Consider the following 22886-nt stretch of genomic DNA (forward strand, 5'->3'; position numbering starts at 1 on the left):
CAAAATAATAGATATCTTCTGAAAATAGAAGAGCAGCACAAATGCCACACAGTCACCAAACACGCTTGATCATGAAGACAAGCTTTGAGGCAATGTGACAACAATGCCCATCAACTGGAATTTTCAAATTCACTGCTCTAGAAACTACACAGCCTCCCTTTCCGGTGAGGCGAAGGAACAGGCTGCAATCACAAAACTCAAGGAATACTTTTAGAACCGACACATGATTGTGTTTACAATTCAAGACTCAACTGTAGTTGTCTGGCGCTGTAATTTTATACAGAAACTGTCCCAATAGATAAAAGAGGTTAAAACATCCCTACAGAGCACAACTGTGCGTGCTCAATTTAAGCACTGCAATCGCTTAATTCGGTTTTATGCTACATAATGCGCCTACAACAAACACATGATACATATTTTTTTTTATTAGCGACAAACACGTGAAAGAATTTTTATTTTATTTTATTAGTTGAACAATATTGGTTAAAAGTTCCACCCAATAGAGCAGAGTTAAACAAGCACGTTTTAAATGTGTGCAGCCAGGGTAAGATAAATATCAGTAAACAGTAAATCAGCCTTAATGTAAGAAAAAGAGTTCCACAATTGTTGAGCCAGGTGCCACTGCACCTGCTGCACCATTTAAATCATGAACCTAGTGCCTCAGGGAAAACGGAACTTGTGAAAGCCTGTTTAGTTGTAAAATGTATGAATAATCTGTGTTTAGTGGGGTGCCTAGAGCTTTTGGTCCTGGTGCCAATACACCTGCTGCACTATTGAAATCATAGCCTTAGTGCTGGTCACCACTGGGCCTCCAGGGACGGAGTCAGGCCGCGACTGCTGTCAGGGTGCCGATCGGTGATCTCAAGTGGCATTAGATCATATAATCAAGATCCCGTGCACTCAGAGCATTGAATCAAATGTTATGCGGAAACAGAAGCACTCAGCAGTGCCGGCAGGCATCCGTTTACAGGCACATTCTCGAGAGTTTCACAGCCGAGTGGCCATCTTGGTCGCCAGCTTGGCCATGCCCCTGGATACAGCTTATATTACAGTGATGTTTTACGCTATGTGTTTTATTGATTTTGGGGATGCTCAGTGCCAGAGGTTATTTATTCTTGAGCGGACTTCCAAATCTTTGTCTTTAGTTTTGATTTCAGTCAGTTACTACGTTTGGTTAGTTGGATATCTTGTGCCGCCACTTTGTCCTCACAGTCAGTTTTCTCTTGTTCCCCCATATCAATTCTCTCTTCCGGTTTGTGCATGTGGACCATGTAAAGGAAAGAATGGACAGTCAATAAGTCATTTTTCCCTATCCATGATGGACAGCCACTTTTCAGGTCTAGTGGAAGAGCTTTGCTACCGGCTGTGTAATGGGCTGTATCTGTGTTTTCTTGTTTCATCACACCCATTTGCTTTGGATTGGCACTGATCTGGTTTACCCATGTTTGGTTTCAGAAGATCCACTGGCTTCAGCATCTGATTAAATGAGATTCTTCTATCTCCCATTTGCATGGGGTGTGGTAGTCGTATTCCTGTGAGTAGTGGGTTTGTGAGTGCTAGGACTCCCAGGTCCTCAGAGTCTGCTTATAATGTTCAAGTAAGATGGTGCTCATTTGTGATCATAGAGACCCACGCTATTATGATGGTGAATGTGCAGGTCTGTGTTCCGAGGCCCTGATTATGAGTGTGGGTGCTATTTATCACACCTGATAAATAATGATACCAGGGGATACGCTATTTATTGGGCGCAAAATATAGCACCTATTAAGAGTTTGTTAATTAACCTGAGCCGTTTGGTGTTTAATACACCAGAATGCACATGGTACAGTAACTAACATATATATTTCCACTGTTAAATTTTGGCAGGTTTGACATGCTGAAATGTAACAAAGCTTGAGGTATTTAATACAACTGATAATTGATGGATACAGTAAATAGCTTTTAGCTCGTATTTCCAACCAGTGTATAATCAGGGGTTTACAAATGGGTCGGAATTAACTGATCCACTAATAGCTAGGACTTGAGGCTTTTAATTGCTATTGATGCGAAACACAAAACCCAAGAGTGCGGCAACAGTAGTTCAGCAGTTTGATCTTGCTTTCGCCTAGGCATATAATAACCCCTGTGGCCCACAGCCGGACCTCCTACTCTAGCCTCAGCGGTGAGGACCAGGCCCAACAATGAGCTGTTACTCTGACAGGCAAAGTAGGTACATATACTCATTAGCACTTGCAAGGTGCAAACAGATACGAATCCGCTGACTTCAGAATCTTGTTTTGCGATATGCAGCATGAATTGGGGCTTTCAATGACTTGGACAGAATAGGCACCAGTGATAACATAGGTCTCCCTCGTTGGCTTTTTGTAGCTGTGCTCCCATGCCTTTAATCTCCCACCTTCAATTGGTCAGCAAGGTGGTCATGCCAAGTACCCTCTGTGGCCTCAGCACTCACCAGTAACTTTGGGGCAGCAGTGGTCCAGGCCCACATGCCAGTCCAGACAGCAGATTTACTGCTCTCCAGAATCATCAGACAACACACTGTTTCGGTATGCTGTTGTTTGATTTTTTTTAGCATGTTAGCTGTAGGATGGAGGTGAATTTTAGACTTGGTCCGCAGGTGTTTAGTGCAAAGTGACCACCGGTGGCAGCAGTTCTCTGGCACCACCCTCTGCACAAACGTAACCCCTTGTGCTTTCGTTAAAGCTAAATAAATTGGCCAATAACTAATCCACAACATGACAAATCATTCAATGCAAAGCTGCTGAATACAGTCTGCTACTTCTTATCTTTGCTGATGGATGACTGAGTTAAGATTTCCCTACTCAAAATACATTTTCCCTTCCAACACACACACCATATTACATTATGTGCATCAACATACATACTGTTTTAATTATTTACATAAAAAGGAAATTTAAACATTTAGCATTAGTTTCAAAGGCCATTTTTCAGAAACAAAATCACCATGAAATATTTGCTGTAAAGCTAAGAGCCAGATTCATGAAGGTACCATTCTGCGATTAGCAAATTGCGAAAATTTGCGAATCGCAGTTTGCGAAATCGCAGAATGGAATTCATGTACAAATGCGATCATAAAATGCGAATCGCAATAGATCGCAATTTCCGATTGCGATCTTGCCGCAATCGCAAAATAATCTCATAATCGGCAATTTTCTATATTGAAATTGCGATATCGCAATTTGCGATATCGCTATTTGCGATCTCGCTAACTGCGAGATCGCAAAAACGGGAAGTCGCATTTCGAGCCCACTGATGACATCACTACAAAGTGTCATCTGTGCACAAGAAAAACATTTCTAACCTATATTGTGGTTTACAGATGTGACAAGATTACTAACAGTTAAATATTTTTTTTAATTTAAAAAATGCATTCAGAATCATTATTTTTTATTAAATATACTTAGTGGGACACTATGAGGAAGGTCAGATGAGTCAATGGCAAGTGGATGCTGCTCGAAATGTCATTCATTTATTTGTGCATTGTAGGTTTTATAATAATGTTTAATTTTCAATAGAAACTGACAGACTGTATAAAATGATTGTTAAAAGAAAGTCTAAGACTTGACAAGTTCTTGCCAAATGGTGACATCTGATCACCCTACACATCATTATTCCTAAAAAAAAGAATATACATAAAAGAGATAGGTATATCCTATCCTCTTCAACGTTTACATGAGCCCACTCGCATCCATCGCGCGCCAACACAACCTCAACATCATCTCTTACGCCAACGACACCCAATTAATCCTTTCCCTCACCAAAGACCCCAACACCGCCAAAACCAATCTGCACGAAGGCATGAAAGAAGTAGCCGAATGGATGAAACATAGCCGCCTAAAACTCAACTCCGACAAAACAGAGGTGCTCATCCTGGGATCTTCCCCCTCGGCCTGGGACGACTCTTGGTGGCCTTCCGCTCTGGGCACAGCACCCACACCCACAGACCATGCACAGAACCTTGGCTTCACCCGAGACTCCTCTCGATCGATGTCCAGACAAGTCAACGCAGTCTCATCCTCCTGCTTCAACGTTCTTCGCATTCTCAAAAAGATCTTCCGCTGGATCCCCCTCGAGACAAGAAAGACTGTCACCCACGCACTGGTCACTAGCCGACTGGATTATGGGAACACACTATACGCCGGAATCACATCAAAATTACAGAAAAAACTCCAACGCATCCCAAAGGCATCAGCGAGACTCATATTGGACATCCCTCGCCAAGATCACATCACCGGACACCTAAAAGACCTCCACTGGCTTCCCATCAACAAAAGAATTACATTCCGTCTTCTCACCCACGCACACAAGGCCCTCTACAATCTGGGACCCCAATGCCTCAACACTCGTCTGTCCTTCTACAAACCCACCCGCCAACTAAGATCGTCCAATCAAGCCCTCGCCGCAGTCCTGCGCATCCGAAAATCCACCATGGGAGGAAGATCCTTCTCCTTCCTGGCGGCCAAGACCTGGAACTCACTCCCCACTCGCCTCCGCCTTACTCAAAACCACATCTCCTTCAGAAAAGAACTTAAAACCTGGCTTTTCGACAAATAATGAACCCCTTCCCAAGCGCCTTGAGACCCTCTGGGTGAGTAGTGCGCGATATAAATGCCTGAACTTGAACTATCCTCAACACATTGTACTCTTCTATTTACAATCATACTCCATTCCCAAATCCAAGCAGTGAAATGACATCACACTATAATAGAAGACAAACACATAGCAGGTTATCCTGTAATATGCTCTTATACTGACCCCATAGGGTTCTGGAGGCATTTCATGGGTCACTATGAAATATGAGTTTCATCAGCAAGTGGACAGCATCAAACCAGCAAGTGGACAGCCTCAAACCAGCCTGCAGAGCTTTACTATTGCATTTGGTTGATGTAATATTCCAATGATAAAAACTCATACCTGGCTGTTCTCATTTTAATGAATGAATCGGGAGAACAGCATTAACAATCTCACTCTTATGCAGACTTCACTTACAGTTTTTAGTAAACATTACCATTTGAAAAACAATACATTTTTAACCCAACTGCCACAAAATAATCATGTAAAATAAAAAATACAAACAGGCTCACTTTTATGACATGACCCTACATTGCCATCCAAAGGATCTGGTGATATTTACAAACCACACCACCTTCAGCCTTGTGGTTTATGAAAGGATCAGAAGACCATGATGGAAATGTAGGACCATACAACATGGTTATCTATTATTATCCTACAAAAATAACAAAGGTTATACACTGAAATATACTTGGAACGTAATGTTTAAATAATTCAATAAGGCCTCCACTATCCCCATGTACATGAAGGGAATAGAAAAAATGTGCCCCATGGTCAACAATGTCAAAGCTTACCAATACATTGAGTAACAAGATCAAAGAGCTATCTCTCCTTAAAGCATGTAAAAGACACCTTCCACAGCGGAGGGTAGTTTCAACATATTGAGTTTTTCGAAAGCTAGAAAGCGCAATATTGAACCTCACCTGACATCGGAAAGGTCTAGACATAGTTGCTCCAAAAACCTTATAACTCTGAATGCTGAAAAGTAAATGAAACCTCCCACATTTACTGTAGCCAAAATTATGTTCTTAGATGTATTGCTGACAGCAACTTATAATTAAATGAAAGACTGAAACACACTCTATCCGATGCTTCTGTAAGAGATTTCTGTGTGTAAACCTGCCGATGCATATATAGATGGAAAAAACATGGAAGCTCTTCCCACATCCCAATGTTATTTACACTTTGTGAGTTCACTAATTGACCACTAGGCGTAATAAATCATGCAAGTTCTTCCCTCACTAACTACATCTGTGGGTTTGCAGGAGGTGTGTTATATTTTATGAATAACAAACATATTTTATGTTGTTTTTCATGTGTGTGAATCCTGGTGGCATTTTTGGCATGTTGAGCTAGCAAAGCTCATTCCACCTCCAATGCATTTGAATGGGTATTCTTCTGAATGCCTTCACAGATAGATGGTTAGGACTTATGCTTGAGTAAAGCTTTTTCCACATCCACTGCATGTGTGTTTTTTCAATTTCTATGTTAGCTGCGACTCTTAAGATGTATGGATTTACTAAAGCTCTTTCAACATTTCTATACTTTTTCTTCTGTATGCCATCACAGCTAGATGGTCAGGTCTGAGGCGTGTGGAAATCTCTTTCCACATCCTCTGCATTTGTATGTTTATTTACCCTGCATGCTAGATGGTGGCTCTTTGGATACATGGATTTATAAAATACTTTCCACATTCACAATCACTGCAAGTGCATGGTTTCTCTGCTACATACCTTTGCAGGTGTATGGTCAGGATTGATGCTCAAGTGAAGAAATTTCCAGATTTACTCCATGTGTGTGGTTTTTCCTGTGTGCATGCGCTGATGGACCTTCATAGTTGGTAAACGTGTAAAGCTCATTCCACATTCCCTGCATGTGTATGGTTTTCCCTTTGTGTGTGTTAACTGGTGGCTCTTTAGATGTGAGGATTTAATAAAGCTCTTTCCACATTCACTGCAAGTGTAAGGCTTTTCTCCTGTGTGTATTCGCTAGTGGATCTTTAAAGCTTTTGCTTCAGTAAAGCTCTTTCCACATTCGCTGCAAGTGTAAGGTTTTTCTCCTCTATGCCATCGCAGATGGATATTTAGTTCTGATGGTCTATTAAAGCGCTTTCCACATTCACTGCATGTGTAAGGTTTTTCCACTGTATGCCGCCGTAGATGGACTGCTAGGTGTGTTGCCCCAGTGAAGCCCTTTCCACATTCACTGCATGTGTATGGTTTTTCCCCAGTGTGTGTTAGCTGGTGGCTCTTTAGATTTGTAGAGCTACTAAAGCTCTTTCCACATTCACTGCACATGTGAGGTGTTTCCCCTGTGTGTGTTCGCTGGTGTTGCCTTACAGTTGTTGCTTCAGTAAAACTCTTTCCACATTCACTGCAGGAGTATGGTTTTTCCCCTGTATGCTGTCGTAGATGGACGGCTAGGTTTTTTGCCCCAGTGAAGCCCTTTCCACATTCACAGCATGTGTATGGTTTTTCTCCTGTGTGCCATCGCACATGAATTGCTAAGAGTGGTGCTTCAGTAAACCTCTTTCCACATTCACTGCATGGGTGTGGTTTTTCTCCTGTGTGTGTTTTCTGGTGTTTTTTTAGAAGCGTAAAGCTACTAAATCGCCATCCGCATTCACTACAAGTGTATGGTTTTTCTCCTGTATGACTTTGCAGATGGTAGGATAGGGCTGAATGGTGAGGAAAGCTCTTTACAATTTCACTGCATGTGTATGGTTTTTCCCCTGTGTGTGTGTTCGATGGTGGTTTTGCAGATCTTCTAAAACTCTTTCCACATTCACTGCAAGTGTAAGGTTTTTCTTCTGTATGCCTTAGCAGATGGGCGGATAGGGCTGAATGGTGAGTAAAGCTCTTTCCACATTTACTGTATGGGTGTGATTTTTCCCCTGTATGTGTGAGGTGGTGTCTCTTTAGAAGTGAGGACCTACTATAGCTCTTTCCACATTCACTGCATGTGTGTGGTTTTTCTCCTGTATGTGTTAGGCAGTGGCTCTTTAGATTTGAGGATCTACTAAAGCTCTTTCCACATTCACTGCATGTGTGTGGTTTTTCTCCTGTTTTTCTCCTGTATGTGTTAGGTAGTGGCTCTTTAGATGTGCGGAAGTACTAAAGCTCTTTCCACATTCAATGCATGTGTGTGGTTTTTCCCCTGTATGCCTTTGCAGATGGGTGGATAGGGCTGAATGGTGAATAAAGCTCTTTCCACATTCACTGCATGGGTGTGATTTTTCCCATGTATGTGTGAGATGGTGTGTCTTTAGAAGTGAGGACCTACTATAGCTCATTCCGCATTCACTGCATGTGTGTGGTTTTTCTCCTGTATGGGTTAGGTAGTGGCTCTTTAGATTTGAGGATGTAGTAAAGCCCTTTCCACATTCACTGCATGTGTGTGGTTTTTCTCCTGTATGTGTTAGGTAGTGGCTCTTTAGATGTGAGGAATAACTAAAGCTCTTTCCACATTCACTGCATGTGTGTGGTTTTTCTCCTGTATGTGTTAGGTAGTGGCTCTTTAGATTTGAGGATCTACTAAAGCTCTTTCCACATTCGCTGCAAGTGTAAGGTTTCTCCCCTGTGTGACTACGCTGGTGTCTCTTTAAATTTGATAATAAAGCAAAGCTCTTTCCACATTCACTGCAAGAGTATGTTTTTTTTCCTGTATGTGTTATGTAGTGGGTCTTTAGATTTGAGGATGTAATAAAGCTCTTTCCACATTCTTGGCAAGTGTATGGCTTTTCTCCTGTGTGCCGTCTCAGATGGATAGTTAGCTCTGATGCAGAAGTAAACCCCTTACCACATTCACTGCATGTGTATGGTTTTTCCCTTGTGTGTGTTGGTTGATGGATCTTTAGGTTTGCTGTGCGACTAAAGCTCTTTCCATTTTCACTGCATGTGTGTGGTTTTTCCCCTGTATGCCTTTGCAGATGGGTGGATAGGGCTGAATGGTGAATAAAGCTCTTTCCACATTCACTGCATGGGTGTGATTTTTCCCATGTATGTGTGAGATGGTGTGTCTTTAGAAGTGGGGACCTACTATAGCTCATTCCGCATTCGCTGCATGTGTGTGGTTTTTCTCCTGTATGTGTTAGGTAGTGGCTCTTTAGATTTGAGGATGTAGTAAAGCCCTTTCCACATTCACTGCATGTGTGTGGTTTTTCTCCTGTATGTGTTAGGTAGTGGCTCTTTAGATGTGAGGAATAACTAAAGCTCTTTCCACATTCACTGCATGTGTGTGGTTTTTCTCCTGTATGTGTTAGGTAGTGGCTCTTTAGATTTGAGGATCTACTAAAGCTCTTTCCACATTCGCTGCAAGTGTAAGGTTTCTCCCCTGTGTGACTACGCTGGTGTCTCTTTAAATTTGATAATAAAGCAAAGCTCTTTCCACATTCACTGCAAGAGTATGTTTTTTTTCCTGTATGTGTTATGTAGTGGGTCTTTAGATTTGAGGATGTAATAAAGCTCTTTCCACATTCTTGGCAAGTGTATGGCTTTTCTCCTGTGTGCCGTCGCAGATGGATGGTTAGCTCTGATGCAGAAGTAAACCCCTTACAACATTCACTGCATGTGTATGGTTTTTCCCTTGTGTGTGTTGGTTGATGGATCTTTAGGTTTGCTGTGTGACTAAAGCTCTTTCCATTTTCACTACTTGTGTCTGTGCTTTCTGTTTTATGTGTGCAATATTTGCTCCACAGAGTTGATGACTCATTACAGGTCATCTTACATGCAATACACTAAAATAAGTTTTCTGTTGAGTTGTTACTGGTGTCAGTGTAGGAATGATGAATGACAAAAATTCTCATAAACATAGAACCTTTATGTTGTTTCTTCTCTTTTTTAATGAACTCTTAGTTGTGAATTGCTGATGAACACTAGTGACACATTAACTGTGCCCTCATGGGTTTTCCCCTGCGCGTAGTGTAGCACTGAGAAGAATCTGGAGCTTGTCTTCCATTGTATGTGTTTTACTTTGGGGTTAGAGTCCAAGTATTGGCTATATTTTGGCATCAATCATATTAATGTGTTTGCTGACTGACCATTGTGGTTCCTTAACCACTTACTATATTTGAATAGTCACTAGATATGTGTAGTATTTGCAGTCTGTCTGTTCTTAATAATAATGTTGAATAGTTACTGGATTTCTTGCACGACTGATAACATATGCACGGTCTTCCTATGAGGAGCCGTGTCTTTAACCTGCATGAAGAACTTTCAAGTAGAACTGCAATCTCACAGCCTATCTAAATAGTCTATTTCCTGCACAGTATTTATAAAATACACACGTGCAGAAAAAAAACTCATTACCAAGTCTTTATGTTCTAGAATAATGTACGGATTGAGGGGCCAGCCAAACAGTGTTTATGATGTAATAACATCACAGCCTTTATATTATCATGTTAGAGAGGCTAGCATTGTTGTAACTACTTGATAACTATCTAAGATAAAGGGTGGTATCTATCAGATTTTAATAATGATTGTGTTCTGCCAGTTTAATTTTTGTGATTTTAATTTAATTCAATTCAATCTTTAGAGTCCAGCAGCACGGATGTCCTCAGCCTCTGGAAGCAGCCAAATTGCACTTGATATTCTTGCAGGATTTGTTTGTTTGTGTACGAGAGTCTCTGTCTCCTACTAAGTTGTTCTATTTCGAATTACAGTTTGGCATCATTTCTGGTTCTTCTTGAGTTTCAGATAGCTTTCCAGAATTGTCATATTTTCTTCATTACTCTTCGTCTTATTATGTGTTCAGGAATCTCCTATTGGAGGGATACAAGAATACTTGTAATATCGAAATCTATAAGCAGCAAAGTGTACACTATGTCTCAGATGAAATGTCAAAAAATTAACATGAATGCATTCCTGCCACTGGTTATTACTCTAGATATAAATCTAGTCTATCTTTTTAGCTCACTGTGCCTGTATAGACAATAATCATTCTTGTGGAAATCAGCGTTGATCCTGCTCCAAAATGAACAGCCCAGTATGTACCAGAGTTTACCTGGATCTAAATAGTAACATAAGCAACCATGCAAAAATGGAAATGACCGTGTCGGCCTGGGTCAGTGAGTTGTTGCTGAAGTACAGCAAGACTATCAATTAATACATTTCACCTCATCATGTTCATAACTTAGGAAAGAATAGCCTTACAATGAAAATCATTGATTAGCCTCACCAAGTGGCTTAAAGCTGCTGCTCACTGGAGAGTTGCTGGAGAAACTCACATGAAGCGCAGAGGAAATGCCCCTAAATGTAATCAGCACATGGGAAGATCAAACAAAATGCTGTCTAAGGTGATGTATGCATACGAAATGTTGCCTTCCTGAAACACAACAGAGCTCAATTATGTACTTGTCAGTCTTTCTATAGAGTACACTTGTATACAATTAGTGTAACTGATTGTATACCTATTACACTTTGTAAGTATGTATTAGGCTATAACTGATGACTCGTCGGGTTCGTAGATCATCCACTTCCTACTATGTTTGCTGCTTGTATTTAAAGATCATTAAACATAATTTAAAAAGAAATCTGTCAGTGTACCAGAAATTGAGAGGTTAGAGATCATCAAAGAAAACTCAGAATACCTACAGAATGTCTCGTACCAAGCACCTTCTAACTGTGCATTCAGTGCAACTAAAATGATCACCTAGAAAATCTATTGCTTTCTACGGACTTCTCCCAACTCAACTTACAAGTCTAAGTAATGCTACTCATAAAACAGCAATACCAAAGGGGATGATGCACGGAGTGTAGAACATTGCAAGGACTCACCCCAGTCAACTGATCTGGGTTTAATCCATCATCATTCTTTAGCTCACTCCGCCACCCCTGTTCAGACATGGCCATATGCAAATCAGTCTGACCCTGTGCCTCATCGGAACAGTCCAGCCGAACTGCCAAGCCATGTCTTCCCTGGAATGGAAACAAGCATCCTGGGACCGGTTTCTGGCTAATCAGCCAAGCTAGCTTGAATCCAGTGGCAAAGTGAGCATGCCCTGGCCTGGCAGTTCAGGCTGGACTGTTCCCATTGGGCACAGGGTCAAGACTGATTTGCATATGGCTGGGTCCAAACTGGAATGGCATGGTGAGCAAAAAAACGATATCCTGGCCTGGCAGTTCGGGCTTGGACTGTTCCCATTAGGCGCAGGATCAAGACTGATTTGCATATGGCTGGGTCCAAACTGGAATGGCATGGTCAGCAAAAAAATCTATGGATGTAGACCCAGATCTCTGTACTGGGGTGAATGTATGACATTGCTCTGCATTATGTCCATCAATTGTTCTTTTTGCACTCATAAAACAGCAGCAGCTAGTGAGAGAAGGTATGAATCCAAGAAACAACTAACCACAATGACACCACAGACACTGATCACCATACAAGACCAAAGGGCAGCATACTACATTTGAATAGTAACCTGCAGACTCAGCAGCACTGACATAACTATCGCCAATCACAAACCAAATATATCCTAAAATGCAGGGGCTGATGTGAGGTTCAAGATGCAACCCTCCAAGACATGCTCTGAGATAAATCACAACAGGTCAGGCAGTAACAGGCATGGATTTACAGAAAATAACTTTGGGCCAGAAACATAAAAAGCAAAGGTAAAACTAGCAGTACTGCAATGAGCAAACTGGCAGACACTGTTTTAAGGTTAGGATACAAGATCCCTCAACTGGGAAACAATGCAATGGTACATTCATTATACTGTGCATTAAAAGGCAGTTTAATTGCTTGATGTCACACTGTACAAAACCCTCAAAACCGTTCATACCCATCATATGCTAGTCTTTGTTATGACATGCCCAGTATTCCCCACAGCAGTCATTATCAAGATGTGTCCACATACTGCATCAAACAGCTGGGGATGGAGTTATTTACACAATAAACTAACTCAAAGGGCAAAATGCTGGTGAAACATATAGGGCCTAATATTGAAATTCATTGCTCAAATCTACTCACTAAATTAATTATATGTTTGTGCAAAAAAATCATTAATAGATTTCACTTTTGTTTTAATAAAACCAATTCAAATTAAATGCTTTGCAACCATGCTAAAATAAAACATTTTGTAATAGAAAGTGGTATTATTCTTGTCTGTACAAAACATGCTACAACCTAACAAATGCTCTGTAATAGGTAATATCAGGTAACTTGGTAATCACTGGACACAAGGCAAGATGCAGCCCATGTAATTGGACAGGCTGCTCTGAAATTATTGCATTACCAATGGCTGTATTGACAGGGGGCGCTCCTTGACCAAATGTGCATAGCAACAAGTGTCCTTATACCCAGGGTTTGGAAAAATACAGATTAGTGGGCCTCCTACAGGCTGATATCTCTGCTTAATTAGGACACCAAAATACTGGCTAAAGTAGTAGCAATCGGACTCAGAAGGGTAATCTTGGATATGATTTATGCCATATAGATCGACAAAAGTTAGCCTTTGTTGTCTTTATAATAACATTGCTGCAATAGAAGAAGTTGCGGCCCTGTTGGTGGTAGCCTCACTGGACACCAATAAGGAATTCGATTCAGTGGAATGGCCCTTCCTGTTCAGCATTATGAATAAGGCTCCGGTTTTCCGTTTAAACGGATTTCTACATATAAATACAGACGGAAAACTTTTATTCCTTGGTCTGTATTTATAAATAGAAACGGAAAAATACTTACTAAACTGGCTTTATGGTGTGCGCACAGGGGTTAGGAAAAGAAATCTGAAACTGATACTGCGATGTCCTGCAGATTATTACCCCCTCTAAATCACTCTGCCCGTCTGAGTCGAGCACTCTGTTACCAAGTGAGACTGATCTGTTTATGCACGAGTCTCTCTACCTCCCAGACAGCAGCAGGCCGAGAGCGCTATTTGGCCTTTATCAATACATCACACCTGTAAAGAACATGCCATGAGGTTAATTGCCCCCCCACATCCTGGTAACACAATGACTCTCGTCATCTATCTCATTCTCAGCTTGTAGGAACTGCCTGTCCGGTGGCGGTATAGTTTAAAGTGCAAAGAAATGGGCAAGCAGCAGGACAGTGATGTTCTCTTTGTCTCGAAGTAATGGTAAAAGTGCACGATGTGGTGGGGGTGGAGGAGTCAGCAACTCAATTGTTTTGTCAATCTACAAGTAAAATGAAAGGCCCATCAAGATAGCTAGTTTAAGGAGGGCCTGGCACCACAGCGAGGTTACTCCCACATCCCAAAATGAGTATGGAACCAGTATATTGGGGGTTGGTGTGAAGGGGAGGGGGAGGAGGCTTAGCTTCCTTTAGTGTAGTGTGGCTCACTGGTTAGAGGCGGCAGACCCGAGAGCGGAGGACGGCCCGGAACCAGGGTTCGAATCCCGGCGCGGCAGGTTTCTGGACCAGGGTCAGCGGACTCGCTAATTCTCTCGCCTCGGTGCCCACTCTGATCAGCGATCACACTCGGCAACTCTGGGCATTAGCTTGCCTCATCTTCACTAACGGCCCCACCAGACCGCCGGGGATGCCTGGTCTCACCCTGGAGATACCCATTAAGGGACCATCTCTCAGGGAAGCCAGGAAGGGTTTCGCAGCGGTCGAAGCGCCTTGGGACCCACCGGGTAAGTAGTGCGCTATATAAATGCCTATACATTTACATTTACATTTAGTGCCCGTGGCACATTTGCTACTCAATTCTCCACCACTAAGCAGCTTCAGTAAAGAGAGATAAATCGGGCGGTGTCTGCGACTTGAACTCAGAGCGCTATTGATTGAACCCCGAGGATGGCAGCGACACATCTTAAATAAAAGTACACATGAACATTTGGGCGTCTTAGATATAACACCTGGTTCACAGCTAGAACCCAGAGCCAGTGAACCACCCGACTTGCCTGGTCATCACTGCTTTGGGAGAAACATGAAGAAATCAGGAAACTAACAGCCCTGTTTAGATTCCTTTATTTTCTTAGTCACACAGCAGGAATTAAATTACTTCTATGGGGCTAAGAGTAACACTGTTGATGGCAAAAGGATTGTGATGTCACCTTCACTACGCCTAGCACTGGGGTGAATTAACAACCACGGGTGTTAACATACAGGCTCAAGTCTTGGGTTTGGCTCGCCATCCCATGATTCTGTCCGAATCCCTTAATTTCCCAGTGTCTGTAAAAATGAAAATGACCTTGTGTAATCAAACTGTTACTCATGTAAAGCACTTCATTACTTTTTGTGCAAGGTCACACTATCAAAAAAACGGCAAAAAGTGTGCATTGTCTATTAAAATAAATGTGAAAAAATACTAGCTGCAGCGTCTTCTTTTGCTTGCCACAAAAATAAATGCGGATAAATACAGATAAAATGATAAAAAAATAAATATGGATAAATACAGACGGAAACATGAAAAAAATAAATACCATAAAACCGGGAGCCCTAATTATGAACAAGATGGGAATTGGTCCCAACTTCTTGAAATGGGTCAGGTTGCTCTACAGTAACTCTAGGGCGCAGCTAAAAGTAAATGGTGTCCTCTCTCGGGAATTCCCCATGAAAGAGTGGGACGAGGCAGGGCTGCCCCCTCTCACCAGTGCTATTCGCCCTAGCGATAGAGGCGATGGAGGCATGGATGCGTGTCTATGCCCGAACTGGGGCTGGAGATGAGATCACCCATGGAGGAACGTCTATCCATTTATGCGGATGATATTCAATATTGCACCTAGCCAACCCAGATATTTTATTTTTTGAGGATTGGTGACATAGTCACTATTTATGGAAACTTCTCCGGCTTTGGGATAAGCTGGGAGAATTCCCTAATAGTTCTGATGGGCGACTGGCAGACGCAGCGCCTGGGGGAACCAACTGTCCAGGCTACCGGGCACACAGACCTTGGACACACAAGCCAGCAAAGGAAGCGGACGGCACACAGTGCTTGGGACTTGGTGTCCCGTGAGGCATCAGCGCCGCACAGCCCCGCCCGCCCCTCACCGGCTGCTGAAATTGACCTCGCGCCTCCCGCTCTGCGGGAGACACAGCGCCTGGGGGAACCAACTGTCCAGGCAACCGGACACACAGACCTTGGACCCACAAGCCAGCAAAGGGAGCGGACGGCACACAGCACTTGGGACTCGGTGTCCCGTGAGGCATCAGCGCCACAAAGCCCTGCCCACCCCTTACTGGGTATCCGTGGCGGATCATCCCCGCCCCGCGGGACACGCGCGGGCGTCGCCGGGCTAAGCCCTGGCAAAGGGCGGCGTCTGTGGCCGTCCGTGGGCGACCGAGGCTGGGCTGGGCCACGGACTTTGGTCTTGCAGTGGTGGACTTATATTCCCCAAGTGAGACTTTTAATTTTTGACTTTGGGCAGGGCCCTGTCTTAATCAATATCTTAGTATATATGTTTGTATCCCTTGTATTAAGGTAAATTTGTACTTTACGCTTGTTTTGTTCTCTTAAACATTTAAGTACCTATCGAAAACTTTGATCATGCCTAAAACTAAATCGGATAAAACCGCATCTGGGTTGGCTACTATAGACAATTACTTAGTGAAAGTGGTCAACAAAATCAATAATGACCGGAGAGCCTTGCTAGGACGGGGGATTCCTACTGCTTTACACCCAGTCACCCATTGGTGGAACCACCTATGGATAATAGCTCTGATCTGGGTAGCTGGGTACCCGTAACGATTGAAGCGCAGGTTCACTCTGAGCTTTATCAGGATATCCCGGATACATCTATTGAGGCAACGGAGTAGTGCCCGCCAGTCCCTAGAGCAGTGAGGGCCTGTAGGAAACTACAAACTAAACGTGGGGGGGAGTCGTAGTAAAAAAAAGAGCAGAAATAACCCAATTACCCCAAAATAGCCCCTCTGGTGGAACTGACCTACAGGAAAGAAAAAGTGCATCCAGTATAAATATAAACCCTAAGCAATTTAAACTATTACTTTGTGCTATAGAAGCCAAGATAGAGGCTAAGGTGGAAGAGATCATTAAACCCCTAGTGCTTAAATTGGATACTGTTGCTCTAGAAGTTAACAGACTAGGAGGTCTGATAGCAACGCATCTGGCCTAGGCCACCTTTAAAGGTTTAATAAACTTTGCTCTTGTATTTTCCATTGCCAACTTCTTGCTATGGTCCGAGGACTCTGTGCAGAGAAGGGCGAACCCTTGCACTAAGTAGGCCTGGCTGAGGTTTGCTTACAACAAATTGGTGCACAACACATGGGGCTTATAGACGACTCGGATGCCCGAAGGAGCGGTCGTGACGAAGGATTGGAATCCCGCTGCGGAAGCGTACGCATGCCAGAGGAGACCCGAGTCTTGGCATCCAAGGTGTTTTTCCTTTCTTTCCGATCTGACCATCCAGGTGGTGCCGGTACTCGACTGAGATCTCTTCTGTTGGCTTGCCGTGCAGTGGCCGTTTGGTCGAATTTAGAACTTGGCAGTGGGAATCTGGACAACCTTTGATTGGTAAGAATCGTTCTACGGTACTTACTGTGGGTTTTGGAAGCCTGGGATTGGCAAGGCAGTTTTAAGAAATTACGTAAAGGTTCTTTCCCTACTTCCCAGGTGACTGATATCATCAGGCGACTTGTTAAACTCCGAAACAATGCGTTTTGGCTACGAGAGGAGCAACGAAAAGCTAAAGCAGCCGAATGGACGGGATTGGTCGACGGGAAACAATCATCTATTTTCGAAACAGATAAGACCGCAATAGTGCATGCAAAGCCTATGCGAGAGGCCGCGCCTTTATACGTTCCTCCTAAAGGAGCGGGTACGAGTGATGATAAATATTCTGTTGATGCTAAAGGGTATTTCATTTACAATTGGGTGTATACTCCCTGGAATAGAGCAGATGTCATGGCACTCAAAACTGCATTGCCTGATCCGCGTAAAAATCCTGCCGCCTTCTATGAGGAAGTTGAGGGAGCTTTAAATTCTTGTACCATGACATTAGCTGATATTGATTTATTTTTCGGGCTAATATTGCCGCGGGATATGTGGAGATCAGTGCGTAAAGTTTATGCTCGCGCAGCGTATGGGGCGGTATGGAAAGACATAGAAAGGGAAGATGAGAATAGGGAGCCAGCGAAAAAGCCATGTCAGTTGATTTTAGATCCCCCCCGGTGCGATATTAACAAAGCTAAAAATGATTATCCCCCCCTAAAAAGATTGATTGGACTATTCTAGCATCTTGTAAGCAAAAAACAGATGAATCAGTTTCAGATTTTTTCACACGTTTTGAGGAAGCTTTTCATGATTTTAGTGGCCAGTCGCTAACGGACGATACGGGCCGACATTTGTTTGTAGATAAGTATGTTTTGAATGTATTACCAGGAGTGGCTAGTCGATTGAAAGCCAGCGAAAGCTCTTGGACTACGTCTTCTCCGGCATCCCTCCTGACCATGGCTCTATATTACGAGCGTCAGGAATTTGAAGCAAAGGGTAACGAGGATAAAAAGTCTAAAGAGTTAAAAACAAAGGTTATGTTATCTCAGATTTATGGTCCACCTCTTCGAGGTAACGATAAAGATGGATGAAGATTTTACAGTTCCTCTTATGATCGTTCTAATTTGGCTGTTGATCAATGTGCATACTGTAAAAAATGTGGTCATTGGGTAGATGAGTGTCCATCGTTGCGTTCGCAGCGCTATGTTCGTGGCCGAGGATCCGTGAGGAACCACTCGGGGACCTCAGGAGCCAGAGGTGCTATGAATGATCGTGCTAGGTCTGATTCTAATGTGCGGGTACGAAATGGGTTCAATACTTTTGATAGGCGTAACCAATATCAGATGTCTGATTATGTGCCGCCTGAGTGGCACAATTCTGCTTATGCATAGGATTGTGTAGGATGGGGTAAGGAATCAGTTGAAGTTCCAGTAGATCAGAGGGGTCCTTATGTTACAGCACATGTTTTGGGTTCTACTGATCAGTTTCTGGTCGATATAGGAGCTACTCTTGGCGCTTTGTCTAAACAATTGGTTCCAAGGGCTCCCCTGTCTGGCTTAATGATTACATCGATAGGGTTCGATGGAACTCCTTTCCTTAGCCCATTGTCACAACCACTTGCGTTTTATGTTGATAGGTTTACTGCCCCATGCCCGTTTTTGCTTTCCCCAAATACACCAGATAATATTGTGGGTCTTGACATGCTCAAGTAGTTCAGAGCCACAATAAGATGTTCCCCTGAAAGAGTGCGTGTGATTTTGAATGACAATCCCCCAATAACAGACAGAGTTTGGATTGTTCAAGAAGATATTGCGTTAGCTTCCCTACCTAATACTCTGTGGGCCACTTCAGATACGGATATGGGTCAGATGGTTATTCCACCAGTGCACATTAGTGTAAAGGAGGGAGCTGTGTTGCCACGCCTGCCTCAATATCGAATTTCACAGGAGGGTGAGGAAGCACTCACACATATTGTACAAGATCTTATTCAGGTCGGGGTTGTTGAGGAAGTGCCATTTAACATTTGTAACAGTCCGATTCTCCCAATTTTGAAGAAAGACACTGATACCAGGATCTATTGATTCATTATTGATTTACGGGAGGTAAATAAGATAGTGGTACCGCAATATCCCGTGGTTTCTGACATCACAACACTTCTTACTTTTGTTCCACCTACTGCAACTACGTTCTCTGTTATAGACTTGAAGAACGCTTTCTTTTCGATCCCTATTCATCCTGATAGCCGATATTTGTTTGGTTTCACTTTGAATAAGCGGTCGTATAGATTTTGCAGAGTTCCTCAAGGCTATACTGAGAGTCCTAGTATTTACAGTCAAGCATTGAAAAGACAACTTGATTCTTATGTTTTGCCCGAGGGTGTGGCACTCATTCAGTACGTTGATGATATTCTGTTAGCAGCTGATACCCCCAAACAATGTGAGAAACGCACACTGTCTTTGCTTTCTTTCCTTGCTTTGCACCACCACAAAGTCTCCAGAAAGAAATTGCAATATTGTAGACCAAAGGTAACCTACTTAGTTCAACTTTTGTCTAAGGAGGGGCGTGCACTCACATCAGATCGCATTCAAGCAATTTTAGACACACCAGTACCTACTACACAGAAAGGGGTTCGAGCATTTTTGGGTCTTTCTTCTTTTTGTAGGCAATGGATATTAGGATTTTCACATATCGCTAAACCTTTGCTAGCACTATTGACAAAAGATACTCCAGTACCCCTCGCCTGGACAGATGAATGTGAGAATGCTTTCCGACAGTTACGACAAGCCCTTTGTTCAGCACCAGTGTTAGGTACTCCAGATTACACAAAGCTTTTTACATTGTATGTACACGAGAGGGAAGGATGTGCATTGTCAGTATTAGTACAGACACACGGCGATAAGCAACGTCCTTGTGCATATTTTTCAGCAGTACTGGATCCTGTTGCCCAAACATTGCCTGGTTGTTTTCGCTCAGTGGCAGCAACAGCTGTGTCAATACGCCAGAGTGAAGGGATAGTCTTATCACTTAAACTTTTGGGGTTGGTACCTCATGCTGTTGATGCCCTTTTGAATCAGACAAAGACGCAGCATTTAACTAGTGCTCGTTTGACAGGATATGAGCTGATGCTGTCAGCTCCTCACATTACACTGAGGAGATGTGCAACACTAAACCCAGCCACGTTGTTGCCATTTACGGCGACTCACCCTGAGGCACAGGAAACACACAAATGTATTTTTCTGACTGAGGAACAGACAAAGGGTCGGATTGATTTGCAAGATACACCCCTTCCAGATGTGGATGGAGAATTGTGGGTTGATGGGTCTTGTCTGAAGTTACCGGATGGTATAACTTCAGCTGCATATGCAATCACTACGCTTCACACGATAGTGGAGACAGCTCGCATACCACAGAAGTCAGCTCAAGCAGCAGAACTGATAGCTTTGACACGAGCGTGTGAGCTAAGTAAAGGATTGTGTGTGAACATTTATACAGATAGCCGCTATGGTTTTGGAGTGGCGCATGATTTTGGCCTGCTCTGGAAGGAAAGAGGCTTTCTCACATCACACCGGATGCAGATAATGCATGGGGAACTAGTGCATAATCTTTTGACTGCATTAACAAATCCAAAGAAGATAGCTACAGTGAAGTGTAGTGCGCATAAGAAAGTGACTGACAAGGTGGGACAAGGAAATGCTTTTGTAGATAGAGTGGCACGTGAAACTGCGATGCAGCCTGATACTACTTCCATGTATGTAGTGAAGTCACAAGCTGAGCGGTGGCATGCTAGGAAGAAGTACTAAAGATACAGAGGACCGCTTCTGAAAAAGAACGAGAGCAATGGTCCAAAGATGGAGAGTTGGATGATGAAGGTTGTTGGCGAAATAAGCAGATGGATAGATGGAAGTTGCCTATAGCTTTTGTACAACCTATGGTTCAGATGGCACATGGGCTAGCACATGTTGGAGCTTCAGCAATAGTGAAATTGCTTACGCAAGTTTGGGAGCATCCAGAAATTGCTAGCACAGCTAAGAGAGTAGTACAGTCTTGTGTGATTTGCTTACGATTTAATCCTGGAAAAGGGACACGAACTCCAGCAGGAGGGTTTGTTACACCGACTGCACCGTGTGAAGTTTTGCAGATGGATTATATTGAGCTTGAACGCTGCAATAATTTGAAGTATGTCTTGGTGGTGGTATTGCCTTCAGTAAATGGATTGAGGCGTACCCCCAAAAAGACAACACTGCAATTACTACAGCAAAGGTGCTTTTGAAGGAATTTTTCCCTCGTTATGGAGTTTGTAGATTTTTGTGGAGTGATAATGGACCTCATTTTGTAGGGGACGTTATAAAGTATGTCCTGAAAGAATTAGGGATTAAACAGATGTTTCATGCAGTATTCCACCCACAATCAGCAGGTTTGGTGGAAAGATACAATGCAACATTGAAACTGAAAATAGCTAAAATACAGGCTTCTACTTCTCTGGCTTGGCCAGATGCGTTGCCACTGGCATTATTGTCAATTAAATCCGTACCTCATTCTCGGACGGGCCTTACACCTTATGAGGTTCTTTTTGGCCGTCCCATGAATATCTGGGGAATTCCTAAACCAAGTTCTGTTTATGATGTACCTTGTGTCTTAATGAATTACTATTTGGCACAATTAACCGATAACTTGGTTTCTATTCATCAACAGGTTCGAGAAGCACTTACCGACAGATCCACAGGAGAAGGCCACAACCTCCGACCTGGTGATATTGTCCTCCTGAAATACTTCGAGAGGTCGAGCAGTCTGGAACGAGGTGGCGTGGACCGGAGCAGGTGCTACTTGCTACAAGAACTGCAGTTCGAGTCACAAATCGGAAGAACTGGGTTCATGGGACCCATTGTCACTGAGTACTCCCGACTTTGGTGGAGCGTGCAGTATTGACCGACCACCGAGAGGTTCTGACTGCAGAAAGAGGTTGTGCTGTGACGCCTGACGGATCTGAGGAGTTCTTCCCGGGCCAGACAGTCCCTGGAGCAACCAGATATATTTTGAGACCGAGAGAGAAATCTGCTGCAATGTGAAAGTTGTCGGAGCATTCCCTGGGTCAGTGAAACGGAGAGCCGATGTGGCAAGGGGGGGGGGGTTGGCGGGGGATCAGCCCTGCATTAGAGTAGTTACACCCGTCTTGGCCCTTGGTGAAGAAATCAACGGCTACCCAGGGGTAAGAGCTCTGACAACTACTTTAGTTTCAGGAAGATTTGTTTTGTACCGAGCCTGAGAATGGAGAAGAAAAAGATTTTTTGTGTTATAGGGTTTGTTGTTGCCTTGATGATTGTGGCAGCAATAACATGGTCTGTTGAGGAAACGACTCCTGCTCGTGAGTTGTTCGTTGTTACTACGCCCGCACCAGAGGAGCATTATTTCTTTACGCTCCCATATCAAGAATTGAAACATCGACAATCTTATTTGAATAAAACATTTGTTCAAATGTTGCATCACACCCACATCGCTACTAATGCGACAAACTGTTGGATTTGTGGGATGATGCCTGCACACCAAAAGAAAGGTGGTACACCGTTTATACCTCTCCCTTTTTCGCATAATGACTCTTGTCGAGCCAGGTATACTTTGCTCTTTGCGACTAGGAAGCCTACAGTGGGCAGACTGCTTTTCCGGTTGAACAAAGAGTGCCATCAGGACAAAGATGATATCTTCAAGCGAATGGAACTATATGGGAGTGGGAAGAATTTCGACCAGACAATTTTTCAACACCATATATCTTCACCAACACAAGAGACTCATTTGAGGCTGAACGTTTTGTTATTTCTGTTACCCAAACACAAGCGGAACTATGTGAACAGAGCATTGGGCATATCCCTGTGGGAATAAGTGATTGTAT

The 22886-nt window shown here is 43.1% G+C and overlaps 2 protein-coding genes across 2 annotated transcripts in view; both read right to left on the reverse strand.

Moving 5' to 3' along the window:
• The window catches only part of LOC147700371 (uncharacterized), a 401830-nt gene that overhangs the window by 313869 nt on the left and 65075 nt on the right, over positions 1 to 22886 (reverse strand). The window lies entirely within an intron of this gene.
• LOC147700372 (uncharacterized) overlaps positions 4697 to 22886 on the reverse strand; it is an 83277-nt gene continuing 65087 nt past the window's right edge. Inside the window, 2 exon segments of the mRNA XM_086935724.1 lie at positions 4697 to 7658; positions 7661 to 10351. Coding sequence (XP_086791850.1) covers positions 6378 to 7658; positions 7661 to 9313 — 2934 coding nt within the window. The 5' untranslated portion in view covers positions 9314 to 10351 and the 3' untranslated portion in view covers positions 4697 to 6377.

Source organism: Lissotriton vulgaris, chromosome 8 (assembly GCF_964263255.1).
Source record: "Lissotriton vulgaris chromosome 8, aLisVul1.2, whole genome shotgun sequence".
NCBI classification, from domain to species: domain Eukaryota; kingdom Metazoa; phylum Chordata; class Amphibia; order Caudata; family Salamandridae; genus Lissotriton; species Lissotriton vulgaris.